Source organism: Notolabrus celidotus, chromosome 23, assembly GCF_009762535.1.
Source record: "Notolabrus celidotus isolate fNotCel1 chromosome 23, fNotCel1.pri, whole genome shotgun sequence".
Taxonomy (NCBI): domain Eukaryota; kingdom Metazoa; phylum Chordata; class Actinopteri; order Labriformes; family Labridae; genus Notolabrus; species Notolabrus celidotus.
In genome coordinates, this window is record NC_048294.1 from 23,913,401 (window position 1) to 23,928,063 (window position 14,663).

At 42.0% G+C, this 14,663-nt stretch overlaps 1 protein-coding gene across 4 annotated transcripts in view; it reads right to left on the minus strand.

Moving 5' to 3' along the window:
- Window positions 1–14,663, minus strand: part of dock11 (dedicator of cytokinesis 11) — a 139,291-nt gene that overhangs the window by 68,870 nt on the left and 55,758 nt on the right. For 2 of the 4 annotated variants that reach the window (XM_034677073.1, XM_034677076.1), the window contains exons 20-31: window positions 11,378–11,501; window positions 9,929–10,041; window positions 9,642–9,725; window positions 9,423–9,512; window positions 7,291–7,412; window positions 7,131–7,200; window positions 6,899–7,024; window positions 6,532–6,603; window positions 4,610–4,756; window positions 3,068–3,151; window positions 1,062–1,173; window positions 657–695 (exon numbers count right to left, since the gene is read on the minus strand). In XM_034677073.1, coding sequence (XP_034532964.1) covers window positions 657–695; window positions 1,062–1,173; window positions 3,068–3,151; window positions 4,610–4,756; window positions 6,532–6,603; window positions 6,899–7,024; window positions 7,131–7,200; window positions 7,291–7,412; window positions 9,423–9,512; window positions 9,642–9,725; window positions 9,929–10,041; window positions 11,378–11,501 — 1,183 coding nt within the window. The remainder of the gene's footprint in view (window positions 1–656; window positions 696–1,061; window positions 1,174–3,067; window positions 3,152–4,609; window positions 4,757–6,531; window positions 6,604–6,898; window positions 7,025–7,130; window positions 7,201–7,290; window positions 7,413–9,422; window positions 9,513–9,641; window positions 9,726–9,928; window positions 10,042–11,377; window positions 11,502–14,663) is intronic. The other 2 variants (XM_034677077.1, XM_034677075.1) reach the window with 1 other exon arrangement.

The window sequence follows — 14,663 nt, forward strand, 5'->3', positions numbered from 1 at the left end:
CAACTATGCAAACCAATATGCATCAAACTTCAATAAAACATAACAAAATCAATCAAGCATTAATGTTTCCACATCACATTAAAGATTAAGACCTTCCAGTAGTGTAATGTTAAAATGTTACATTTTGCATTCTGTATTTTAGGAGCAGTAGATGGACAGGAAATCACACAGACGTGCCGCTGGGAATGAGAAGTTGTGCATTTTCACACAAACAGTGACATACAGTTTCACAATAATGCTGTGTTAATGCTAAAACAGGCAGTGCAGCCTGGGAACCGATCTGCAGTTATCTTCTCTGATGACAGAGACAGAGCAGCGGACCCAAAGATCAGAGAGAGGAAACACAGACAGCTAGAGAGATAAAGAGGTAGAGAGAGAACCCAGCTGCATGGTGGATGTAAAGATCTGTTGTTTTAATAAAGCGTTAAGAAAACAGAGGTTGATTCCCACAAGCTCCTCTCCTCTAGAACACACAGGCTCAGGCACACGAAGAGATTAGCCTAGCGTTAGAGTTGTGCAGAGTGAGTGGAAGTGAATGGATGTCCTATGAGGAAAAAGGGGGGAGCTGACAGGATGGCAGGGTTAGTGCAGGGAGGTGCAGGTTGTTGGCATACGGTGGCGTTGATGTACAGTACGGTGCGGTGAGCATCACCTACCTACAGGGCCAAAAAGCTCCGTCGCATACGGAATAAAATCTAAATGGAGGGGGAGTAAAAATAAAGAAATTGGGGGTAAAACTGTAAACAATCCATGCAGCATTTCCACAGCACAAAGGTGTTTTGCTTCTTCACTTGTAGTTGAATAACACATGTGTCAACAAGTGTTGGATAAACTTGTTAAGCAGGAAACGAGAGGTAGGTGTGCCACCTGCCTATTTACAAATGTGTGTGTGTACTTGGTGTGTGTGTGTGTGAGGCCAAACATTCAGGCAGGTTAATGAGGGCATCGGTGTGGTGGATCGGGTCAGGGAAAGGTGAATAAGGGATTTGGGATCATGTGAGTGCTAGTCAGTGGTTACATGTGTAGTGGGAAGCATTCAAGACATGAAAAGCAAATCTCACCTTGCACCCTCTGCAGCTTTGTGCGCCCGAACGCCATGGGCAGGTTGAGAGGGATGAAGTGCTCGTGGTTGCAAACTGTCATCAGAAACTCAAACTTCATTTCTGTCAGCACCTGTAGCAAAAATACCGACATGAGTGTGTGAGCCCCGAGTGTGCATTATGTAAATCTTTATCAACAGCCTCAGGGAATAAATGTAGTCCTAGTCATCAACTCAGTGTTTTGGCTGTCATGTTGGGGTAATTTGTCAGTCAAATGTGCAGTCAGATAAGCAGACCAAGAAACACACTAGTTGGACCGCTGTCAAACACACAATACTCTGTGTTGTCCAAAGTTTCTTCATCTTTAGTTAAACTTTATCCTTTTTTCTAAATGGCTTAGATCTTCATATTCCAGCCCTAACTCTTAATAAATGTCCCCTACAAGGACCAAGACTTGCTTTCCTACAGGTTGTGAGTTTTTTGTGTTCTGGCTCACACAGTCAGAGCTAGGGCTGCAAAATTCCAGGAATTTCCAAAGTTGGAAACTTTTCATGGGAATTAACAGGAATTTATGGGAAAAAACAGGAATAAACTTAATTAAAAATAATTTTACATTATTTTCCTGTTTCCCGTAAAAATAGTGTCTCATATATCCTATTTTGATATAAATATAGACTTATTTAATGTAATTCTGAGAACAGCTCTTGAAGTGTTAAATCTCCTTAAAGTGGTCATTAAATCTCCCCTGGTAATTAAAGGTGGACCATTTAGCGGGACCTGTGGAGCAGACGTACCTCAGCTGGTCTTTAAATCTTTCTACGTTCATGGTAGCTCAAAATGTCAGAAAATAAAACTTCAGTTGATCCTAAAAATAGTGATGAAGATGAGGAGCAGCTTCATGAAGAGGACTGTGAGATCAAGGATTACCTGACCACACAAAAACTGTACGGGGCCAAAAGAACCAGGAGGGATTCCCAAAACTGTCTGAAGCCTCAAAAACAATCCACAGCATCCCATCCACCTCCACATCATCAGAGAGGATATTCTCAAAGACAGGATTTACAGTCAACAAAGCAAGGAGCGCACTTCTGCCCGTACACATGATGGTTTTCCTCACGTACAATTTGAAAAGACTCAAGCGGACAAAGACGTGATGAAAGACTGTTTTAAAAGGTTCTGTTAAGAGATTTAAAAACCCTTTAGCTGGTTCAGGTTTGATTTTGAACATTATACAAATGTTTAGCCTTAAGTTGGACAAACTACCCTCTGCAGTGCTGCTCTCTGCTGTGTGAACACTGTTTAAATATCTCCTGGTTCCTTATTCTATAGTGGCGTGTTGTTCCATGTTTAACTGATGGTGGCCTTATTTGAGTTTTCTCTCCTTCATCACCTTAAAATCTAAGTTTTATGCTTATAATATTCTGTTGTCCCTTTTACTTTAAGCTATGAGTCTCTTAATTGTAAAGGGTTATGTGTAATATTGTCATGCGGTCACCATCATGCAGACTTTGGGTCAATAAGGAAAAACAACAAACATTCCACTATTCGTCGACTATGGGCAAAATCTGATGAATCAGATTCCACTAAGCAAATCCTTAGTCGGGCTCACCCCTACTCTTTTCACTTAACATTTTGAATGGGACTTTGTTGGGATTTAATTTTTGTTAATTTTTGAATGGGTTGGGTCAGAGGGATGAGTAATATTTAACTCAACATTCATGATTTTGTTCTTCAATGAAACAATTGATTGTTCAATAAAATATCTAATACCTGATAAAGTTCTACGTACAAATCAATCTGATTTAATTGTATTATTTTGGATGGATGTCTGCTTATAACAAAACAAATATGTATGCTAAGATATGATACCTTTGCGTTAAATTACCCTCAATTCACAGTTCATGCCCATAGAAAGTTTCCAATTTCCAAAATTCCCCAGCTTAACTTCCCATGGAAATTTACCAGAAACTTTCCGGAATTTTGCCTGAAATTTTCCAACCCTTTGCAACCCTTGTCAGAGCACATACCTTGGGATCTTTCAGACCAAAATGACACATGTAGTGGTTGACCAGGCCGAAGGCGAAACCCCTGTTCATGAAGGTCAGGCACCTCTGAGGAGAGAGAGCTTCGTTAGCACATATGCAATGGTGTGATCGCAGACAGACATGTTTGAGATTAACACTTTAAAGCTGGGGTTGGTAGTCTCAGAAAACTAGCATGAATTTGAATGTAGCATTTCCTCAGGACTCCGTCTAACCCCTCCCCTCCTCCCTCAGAGCTCCTCCAAAACGACCCCCCACCCCCGCTCACATGCACGAGCGCCACTGACTTGCGACCATATGATGGTGACTGATTCAAAACCGGTCCTCACCAAAACATAATCATAGTGAAAGTTAAAAACACAAACAAACATGGCTGCTGTTAGTACTCACAACTATCATGCTAGCATTAACCAGTTGTACTGGTGACACGATATCAGGAGAAAAGTTATAACACATATATAATACTGTAACAGCTTTACTGTTTGTTAAACGTGTTCAGTGTAGATGTTCTTAATTCCTACAGTGTTGACAGTCAGTGAAGGCATCAGGAGAGGTGTAGAGTGTGTGAGTGGGAGAGAGGAGAGACAAGAGGAGAAGTTCTTCATTCATTCAAACATTGATTGTTGTTTTGTTGGTTGGCGTGATCACGGCCGACAGTGACCGGTTATTAAAACTCAACGTGTTCACCAATCGGCTCGTCATCACTACAGCGTCCAGACGGACGCTACAATAAATCTATATTTTCTGTTAATATATTTTCATTAATTATTCTGCTTGTTGGTGAGAGCTTTTTAGACTCTGATCCGGACTACAGTCCTGAGCAAAGCACCTCGAGAGGGGCAGTAAATAGAGTCAGGGGAAGTAGAGGCAGGAGACGGGGACTCAGAGGAGTGCGCGCCGGGGAAATGTACGCGCAGGAGGAGGGCAGAACGGCTGGACGGGATTTGATTGGTTTAAATTTTGGGGAGCCAAAAAACGGTGATTGGTTATAGTTTTCCCAGGTTTACTCCGGCTGTAGATAGCAGTTTTTTTCACTCTTTTTTAGGAACACATCATGTAATGATTGCCATCAGGACATAAAGATCATTTTAACCAGTATGACAAAAAGTGTGTCTAAATCTGATTACCAACCCCAGCTTTAAGTTCAAATAAAACATGATGATGCGAAAAAAAACCTAGCTTAGTCTAATAACAAATGCAGTATATTGACCCATTGGACATCTCATCAGATCTATTCTCTCGTATTGTGTTCTGTTTTTGGTGGACCTTTTGTTTTTAATTAGAGTATTCATTTCCAGATCTCAACAGCCACATCCAGTCCCTCCCCAGCTTCCTGTGTATTAAGAAAATATGTAAAAGTGATCAAAATGCATCCTGCCGGCTGTTTCATGTTAACTTAAAAAAAGAGCAATCATGCTTTGAAGGGGATGCTGTTCGAGCTCAACACACTTGATGTGGTGAAAGGTACAAACAGCCTTAAGTGGCTTCATTCAGGTTGGTTTATGTTTGTGCATGTGGAGTCCAGACCTTGATGAAATTGGCCAGACTCAGGTTGATGCAGCGCGCTTCCTCTGGGATTTCCATGTGGCGGATGGTGATGTGTGGCATGATGGATAGCACCAAGGACTGCAGCGCCTGATGGAAACTGTCAGGGAAGCGTTGAGCCCGAGGCATCTGCAGTTAGACCAGCACAAATGTGGGATCAAAGAAAGCTTAACACCCAAACAAATTGCATTTTTTCAATTCTTCTTCTAAAGTGGTCTGGCACTGCTGATTCAAACCGGATGAAATGCTGAACCATGTTGTCAGCATGTGAACTTTACACATGTCATAATGGCTCCCACGAGCCTCCTGCTCTTTCTTTATTACAGGGGTTCCAAAGTGTGGATCTGGACCCCCTTTTAATTGTACCAAAGGCTAGAACAAAGACTCACGGTGAGGCAGCTTTTTATCATTACGGCCCAGAGGCCTGTGGAACACCCTACCTGAAGATCTGAGGGCTGCACAGAGCATCAACATTTTTAAAAGCAAACCCATGACCGACCTTTTTAGTCTCCCTTTTAACTGAGTTTTATTCTTATAACCGTTTTATTTCACCTTACTTTATTTATCTATCATCTAGTTCAAATTTTTGTCACTTTTTTATTTATTATTATTCTTTTTTTATTTATTTCAAGTATAGCATCTTAATTTATTTTAATGGTTTAATATTTTAGTGTTTTATTATCTCAGAAATGTATTTTATTTTGGTGAGTTTCATTTCCTGTGTTGAGTTTTAACATCTTATGTTTCCTCCAGTGTTTCCTAATGAAGAAATCATGAGAGTGTTTCCTCAGTTCGTTCAGCAACTTCTTTTTTATTTTTCATTTATTTATTTATTTTATTTTATTGTTATTATTATTATTTTTGTTGCATATTTTGTTTTCTTCACCTTAGGATTGTGGGGTGGGTTTGGGGTTGGGATTTGGATGGGGGGGGGGTCTTTTTATTTTTATATATATCTTTATATTTTTAATTTATTCTATTTTAAGTTGTTTTTATGTTCAGCACTTTGTGTTACAATGTCATTGTATGAAAAGTCTGATTGATTGATCAATTGATCGCGCTTCAAACCAGATGTCTTTGATTTGAACACAGTCCCATAGCAGATATTCCCTCCACAGAACCACATGTAACACAGTTGTTATTGTCTGTGGTGCCCATTCTACAAAGTTGTGGTGTAATAAAGCCTGTTTAGGATTTTGAATGTGTTAGCTTATTTTTTATAAATTGAAATAGTTGTCTTGTGTTGTTCCAGATATCACTCCATGAAATATTGCTCTCATGTATATTTAGATCCCTGTTCCTTTTTTTTTTTGCATGTTTCCAAAGGATCATTGGTGCTTTCATGTAACGCTGTTATAAGTTTTTTGACTCTAACTTTTTTGAACAGGTCGTAGTTGAAAATGATATTTTCTAAACTGTGAATTGTTGTGTGTAATCGTTCCATGGGGATGTTCTTTTGCAGAGCAGAATAGTGATGTACTTTAGACTTTCACCTTCAGGGATGCCGCAGTCTGAGACCAAGTTTTTAAAGGTTTTGAAACGATTATTTGGCAACTGATTTCTGCAAAACTCAAAAGCCTCCTACATTGATTATGTTGATATATGGTGGCCTGGAAGGGGGTTGGGGTTTTGTGTTGAATTTCTTATTATTTTTATTTCTTATTATTGGTTTATTATTATTATAATGGTTTTGTTTTGTTTTTTCTCCCCTTCCATATTTGTACAAGGTTATTTTTTTTTGCACAAGCATGATGATACTGCTTGCTCTGATCAATATATTGCTTGTAACAACCTGCATGCAAATATCAATAAAGTCAAAATTTGATCACAAAAAACAGATGTTATAAAAATGACGAGCAGATTAATCCAAGTGGTGGAAAGGTAAAGAATCAAGTCGTGCTAACCTTCATGCGGTTTCCCTCCTGCAGGTACTGGGCCATGGATTTGGCCATGATTTCAAAGAAGAACCAGGAGTACTACAGAGAGGGATACAAAAGGGTTTTTGATCAGACTGCTCTGGGTGTTCCCAGAATGTAGATTTCCTTGGAAAGACATGAGTGATGACAGGCAGATGATGTCTGTTATGAGGATTAGATAACACATACGACACAAGCAGAGACATGCTCCTCGATACCTTCTCTGGATGTAGCAACAATGCAAACAGATGAAAATGTACTTTCTGTTTCAGAGGAATGAAGCAGCGTTTGAAGTACAAGTTGTCCCCCTGCTGTTTAATGTCGGTACTACAGCTGGACTGACGGAGTGACAAACCTTGAGCAGTTTGTTGCTGGTGTTGAAATCAGCTGTTTGCTTGAGCGTGGCGGTTACAGCGGTGGCAAGCACCTCATGAGTGGTCGCTGCGTTTCCTGATGCAGGGTTGTTGGTCACAAACACGTACTGACAAGAGAGAAAAAAACATATCCATATACAGAAGATGCACTTCAACCTGGAACTGATGAACATTGCTTTGCATAAGTGAAAGAAGCAGTGTGGATTGGGTCACCTTAACGAAAGAGCGCAGGTAATGCTCCAGGCTCTCCTCGTGACATCTGGAGACTATATGTATGATCACTCTGTCGGCACAGAGGAAGACAAACTTTAACATTCATTTAAAGAAGTAATAAAAACTGATGCATGTTTTTTACGACGTATGATCAACTGACCGCAGTGAGTTGACAGCAGTCTCATGGGATTCTTTGGTTGCTCCTGTGAGCACCTCAAACAGCTGCATCAGCACCACAGGCAGGAAGTTGATGATGACATGAGTCTCCATGGCATGCAGGCACTGAGGGAGGGAGGAAAGAGCAGAGGGACAAACAAGGAAGTTCAATCAAACCAGTTCATCTTGGTTTTTAAGGGATACATACATCACAACTTTAACAGAAGATATAGATTCTGATAGATGGGGTCTTAAAGGAGGGAAAAACTGGTTTTATCTTTGCTAATATTTGCTTTATAATTATATTCTTTTCAGTATTTGTGTATTATTGCATGGGTGCTCTCGGTCTTTTAAAGCCTCTGGTAACCCAAATCAACAAAAACGTTCTACCTATGATATCTACAGTCACGTTAACACACTATTATATATATTCAAAATATTAGAACTGAACTTTAATCCATTTTTTGAAGTATTATGGGTCAAGTTTTTGATAACGTTCTGGCGCTTGGTTAAAGAGAAATAAATATCCAACCAATCATAAATGGAACGCTGAGTCACGTGCACACATGTTAGACAAAACTACTCTGCTCGTCTCTTCATAGCGAACTCCTCTCCATGTTGTCTTAGCTGTTAGCTTGTTTGCTAATCACGTACTGCATGTAATCTGTCTGTATAGCTGTCTCTGCTCTTTGCACCGCTGTGCTCGTGTGTCCCTGTCTGCACATCCACCGCTGAAGATGACAGCTTGTTGCCATTCATATATTTTCATAACTGCGGTGGATTTGGGGAGACTTTGGGTATTTGCTCTGCTCATTTCCCTCAGGACTGGTTCACTAACTTTCCTCAAACAGCTCAGAGTTTAGCCAAACAGCTCTGTCTAACAGCCAGAGCCGAGCTCCTGCACTTCAGCCTCCGCTGCAACGGAGTGATAAAAGTAATAAATGATAGAGGTCCTGATTCTGAAGTATTTTGTGACTCAGCACTCAGAGACCATTTGAAGTGAATAATCTTCACTCCAGGTCAGAGGAGAGTCTTTACCCCAAGCAGGGGAGTTTAAGTATCTCTGGGTCTTGTTCACGAGTGAGGAGAAGAGGGAGCGCAAGATTGACAGACGGATCTGGGCAGCATCTGCAGTGATGTGGACGCTGTACCGGTCTGTCGTGGTGTAGAGAGAGCTGAGCCAGAAGGCAAAGCTCTCAATTTACCGGTCAATCTACGTTCCAACCCTCACCTCTGGTCACGAGCTGTGGGTAATAACTGAAAGAACAAGATCGTGAATACAAGCAGCTGAAATGAGCTTTCTCCGCAGGGTGTCTGGGCTCAGCCTTAGAGAGAGGGTCAGGAGCTCAGACATCCAGGAGAGACTCACAGTAGAGCCGCTGCTCCCCTGCATCCAGAGGAGCCAGATGAGGTGGTTCAGACGTCTGGTCAGGATACCTCCCCAATGTCTCCCTGGGGAGGTTTTTCGGCCATGTACGTCTGGGAGGAGGCCACGGGGAAGACCCAGGACACGCTGGTGAGATTATGGCTGTTTTTGAAACCACCTACTACACTAGCAGTACGGACTGATTTGGCCAAAATTCAGTATGTAGTATGTGAACAAGAGCAAAATCTGCTGTATGCCAAAACTCCCCGGATGTCTACTGATTCGGGAAATTTTCACAGTATGCATCGGACCAGTCTGCCTCTCCTCGGCCACTTCCCCCAGCTCCCAGAAGAGCTGGGGGAAGTGGCCGAGGAGAGGAGTGTCTGGGCTTCCATGCTGAGACTGCTGCCACCACGACCGGGATTCAGATAAGCGGAGGAAGATGGATGGACTTTCTCCTGGTGCTTATTAATGCTGTGGTTACATACTGTATGTGGGCTGATAAAGGAGTAGACGTGCCATACAGTGTTTACTTTTGGCAGCTACGGCTGCAGCTCATGTACAGGGTGATGTTGTTTGAGTCTCAGGTTGGCTAGTAGAGGACGGATAGTTGAAACTCAAGAGCTTTAGCAGGTGAGGGGAGCTGAGCAGACTTAGTCACAGAGGTTTTCAGGTATTAGTTCAGATTTTTGTATTCAACAGGACTTGTGAGGCTTGAGCTGCAGAGGAGAACAAAACACTGTTCCCTCCTTCATGACCCGTAAGCTCACCTTCAGGTATTTGATGAGTTCTGCTTGGTTCCCCTCTGATGTTGCCCTCATCAGCTGGCAGTGCTGGAAGAATTTGTGGAGATGCAGATCCTGTGGAGGACAGATTGTATTGTTACTGTCAAACACACACACACACACACACACACACACACACACACAAACACACACACAAACACTCACTGTCTTTCAAAGAAGTGGATGAATAGAGCGTTGTAGTACCTGAGCGTATATTGTTGATGCTACATGTGTCCTCACTTTGAACAGGGTCTTTGCATTCTCCACCCACTTGATGTCAGGTTGGGACTGTTCGAAGCAAACAAAGGGAATTTATTTGGTACGTTTCTTAACAGAGACACAACATATAAACAAACGTATCAGCTTCGGCTCGATTACAAATCCTCCTGGTATCCATTAGCGTCCTGTAAACGTGAGCTTGTTTGATTCTTAGAACAGGAGACCTTGGTGTTCCTATCTGAGTCTTGGATTTAAAGAGAACAGGACTTCACCTTCTTGGTGTCCTGGAGCAGATATCCAGGAGGCAGGGTGGCTGCTACAGGCAGCTGGAGCTCCGCTGATTGCATCCGTCCATCTTTGAGCAAAGGCATCCAGGAGTAACCCACTGGAAAACACAGAGGAGATGAATGCTGGGTCAAACTTTTAAGAACAGAAACATTCAACACACTGAAGACCTGGTTCAACAAGGATTTGAGGCTTTAAAACATTGCCTAATTCATAAAGCATGTGCAGAGGGTTAATGCTGCCGTAGACGTCCAGCTGCTGTGAACGTGCTAGACACCAGCGGCAACAGCTACTACTACTCGTCTCATCACTATCATCTCTCTTCATCTCCCTCTATCCCTCTCTCCAACTGGGTCTCAGCAGATGTGTGTCTAACATGAGTCTAGTCCTGCTGGAGGTTTCTGCCTGTTAAAGGAAGTTTGTCCTCGCCACTGTAATTTGCTAAATGCTGCGAGGTGCAGTGCTCATGCTGGATTAAGATGAGTCCTGTCTGTACGATGGGACTGGATCTTATCCTGTCTTGATGTTGGGTCTTTGTTAATAATAGAACATAGAGTACGGTCTAGACCTGCTCTGTTTGGAAAGAGTCTGAGGAGAACATGTGTTGTTACTTGGCGCTATACAAATAAAGATTGATTGATTGATTGATTGATTGAAAAGATACAGATACATGACTGCACACCACTGCAAAGCTCTAACCTTTTTACTAAGTTTGCTGATGACACAACCACGGTGCTGCTGTGGAGAGGGTGGGCAGCACCAAGTTCCTGGGTGTGCACATCACAGAAGACCTCACCTGGACCACCAACACTGCATCACTGACCAAGAAGGCACGTCAGCGCCTCTACTTTTCTCCGCAAGCTGAGGGAAGCTAGGGCCCCTGCCCCCATCATGCACACCTTTCTACAGAGGCACCATCCAGAGCATTCTAACCAGCAGCATCGCTGTGTGGTACGGGGCCTGCACTGCGTCCTGCCGAACGAACCTCCAGCGCATCGTGAGAACAGCTGACAACATTGTTGGTGCCTCTCTCCCCTCCCTCCATGACATTTACTCTTCCCGCCTTACCCGAAAAGCCCTGCACATAGCAGGCGACTTAACCCGGTCACTGATCCCCCCCCAAATCAACGCTGAGGTCTGTCATCCTCAGGACTGAAACGCACACACTCACTTTGATTTTAAATTGCACTATAGCAAAGTTTTAGCACCGTTTCAAACTTTATTTTATTATTTTTATTAGCTTACTTCTTATCTTTTTCTAGCTTTCCTATGTGTATCTGTTGTTGTTGTTGCTAGGGTCTGAGAGAGAAACCCAATTTCAAATCCTCAGTATGTCTGGTGCATACTGCAGTTTATTTGACAATAGAGAAGACTTTGACTTTGACTTTGACATATAAATACAGTTTCAGGTAAAGGACATTTCTCAGCATGCTCACCCAGTGACTCGACTCCCTCTCTCTTCTTGCTGCTGGCCTTACTGCTGGACTCACAGCTGATGTGGTAAAAGGTGAAGAGGATGTGGTGTTTGTCGTGCACGTGGACCGGGAGCTCAATCTTAACCTGTAGAGGATGGAGAAGGTCCAGGCTTTACATTCACTATAACAACATCATTCCAGTCTTAAAACACTGACACTCAACAATGTGTGCTACTTTTAACATTTGACAAATCTTTTCTATAACACTAAGAGATTTATACAACAAACCACTCATTAAAACAAAGTTGATCTTTTGCTTTAGAGGTTTTATAAAAGAGGAAAGTGAATAATATCTCACAAAAGATTTTGAAAGTTAGAATCAGAAATACTTTATTTATCCCGGGGAGGGAAATTCGGTCATTACGGAGCTCTTATAAACAGTATGTAAGAAAGTTATTTTTTAATAAAATGAAATAAAATAAAATAAAATATATATAATATATATAATAAAAATAAATATGTACGGATGCGCAGAATAGTTATCTATCTAATTATCTATGTACAAAAGCTCTGGGAATGAAGGAGATATATATATATACAGGAGATACTGTATATACAAGGATGTTAATGTCAGCAGCTACAGTTTTAGGGATTTCACCACATTTCTGCACCAAACTGTGCTTACCTGCTTCAGAGGCTTCAGCATATCCCACATTCTGTTAGCATTAAGTTAATCTTAATGTGCTAATCCTTGTTTTAAACCAATGAAAATGTAATTAATATGAGGCATGCTTATCTGCAGGATCAAGTGCATTATTCCCTGTTTTCTGGTCTACAGTTATGATTTGAAAAATACTTAAAAACCCTCTCTTGCATGCGTAATTGTTGCTTTGTTCAGCTTTAAAACCAATGCAGTACATTTGATATTATAAATACATGTTTATCACTTTAAAAGCATCCTTTGGTGTTGAACCTGAGCAGTCAGATTATTGGTATAGAGGTCCCTCTTTAGGCTAAATGATGTAACTGTTGGAAGTCTGAAGATTTTGATGTGAGCGTCAGAAGCTGTCATTTACTTCATACTTCAAAACTAGTTTACCTACATGCACATGTGGCTGTTTCATCAGCTGCTAACACTTAGCTAACCCTAACCTTAACTTTAGGAGTCATCTGGCAACAAAGAAAGGCAGAAAACTCATGAAACATACTTATTTAAAAGGTTTTATTTCAAATGTAACTATTATTTGTGTCTATATTTTTATATAATAATAATTGGTGAAATAAGCAAATTTAGATTACTTTAAAAATATAAAATATTGAAGCAATCTCACGACCACCTATTGGTGTCTCACGACCCCCCAGGGGGTCCCGACCCACACTTTGGGAACCCCTGCTTCACACCATCAGAGGGCTGTGATAAGTCTTCCTACTCACCAGGTGTCACTGTGTGTGCTGAGTTTAAAGCCTCAAAACTTCAAATCATTTTAGTAACAAACTGAAAGAAAGCTCCAGGGCTTCATAAGGTTTCATTCCCCCCGTCACTACTGCTTGGGAAAGAAGCGAACAAGCTGTGGAATTTCCAAGTGGTGGATTCATGAAGCCCTGTGATTGACTGGAGACCTGTCCAGGGTCTACCTGTCTCTCGCCCAGTGACAGCTGCGATAGACTCTAGCCCTCCACCCCCAATGATACAGATAATAAAAATATGACTATTTCACAAAGAATTAACTTTTCAAGTAAAGCGGTCATAACCTCTAGCAGAATGGGGCGCCGTTGGCCAAGCGGTCTAAGCGCGGGCCCGTATACAGTGGGGCAAAAAAGTATTTAGTCAATAACAAAAGTTCAAGTCAATACTTTGTAACACAACCTTTGTTGGCAATGACAGAGGTCAAACATTTCCTGTAAGTCTTCACCAGGTTTGCACACACTGTAGCTTGTATTTTGGCCCATTCCTCCATGCAGATCTCCTCTAGAGCAGTGATGTTTTGGGTCGGTCGCTGGGCAACATGAACTTTCAACTCCCTCCATAAATTTTCTATGGGGTTGAGGTCTGGAGACTGGCTAGGCCACTCCAGGACCTTGAAATGCTTTTTACGGAGCCACTCCTTCGTTGCCCGAGCGGTGTGTTTGGGATCATTGTCATGCTGGAAGACCCAGCCACGTTCCATCTTCAATGCTCTCACTGATGGAAGGAGGTTTTGGCTTAAAATCTCACGATACATGGCCCTGTTCATTCTTCCCTTAACACGGATCAGTCGTCCTGTCCCCTTTGCAGAAACACAGCCCCAAAGCATGAGGTTTCCACCCCCATGCTTCACAGTAGGTATGGTGTTCTTGGGATGCAACTCAGCATTCTTCTTCCTCCAAACACGACGAGTTGAGTTTTTACTAAAAAGTTCTATTTTGGTTTCATGTGACCACATGATATTCTCCCAGTCCTCTTCTGGATCATCCATATGCTCTCTGGCTTCAGATGGGCCTGGACATGTACTGGCTTAAGCAGGGGGACACGCCTGGTGCTGCAGGATTTGAGTCCCTCTCTGCGTAGTGTGTTACTGATGGTAGCCTTTGTTAATCTGGTCCCAGCTCTCTGCAGGTCATTCATCAGGTCCCTCCGTGTAGTTCTGGGATTTTTGCTCACCGTTCTCATGATCATTTTGACCCCACGGGATGAGATCTTGCGTGGGGCCCCAGATCGAGAGAGATTATCAATGGTCTTGTATGTCTTCCATTTTCTAACAATTGCTCCCACAGTTGATTTATTCACACCAACCTGCTTGCCTATTGTAGATTCACTCTTCCCAGCCTGGTGCAGGTCCACAATGTTCTTCCTGGTGTCCTTGGACAGGTCTTTGGTCTTGGCCATGGTTGAGTTTGGAGTCTGAGTGTTTGAGGCTGTGGACAGGTGTCTTTTATACAGATAACCAGTTCAAACAGGTTCCATTAATACAGGTAACGAGTGGAGGACAGAAGAGCTTCTTAAAGAAGAAGTTACAGGTCTGTGAGAGACAGAAATCTTGCTTGTTTGTGGGTGACCAAATACTTATTTTCCACCATAATTTACAAATAAATTCTTTAAAAATCCTACAATGTGATTTCCTGGATTGTTTTTCTCATTTTGTCTCTCATAGTTGAAGTGTACCTCTGATGAAAATTACAGACGTCTCTCATCTTTCTAAGTGGGAGAACTTGCAAAATCAGTGGCTGACTAAATACTTTTTTGCCCCACTGTACATAGGCTATAGTCCTTGTCGAAGAGGTCGCAGGTCCGATGCCAGCCTCGACCATTTACTGCATGTCGTCCCCC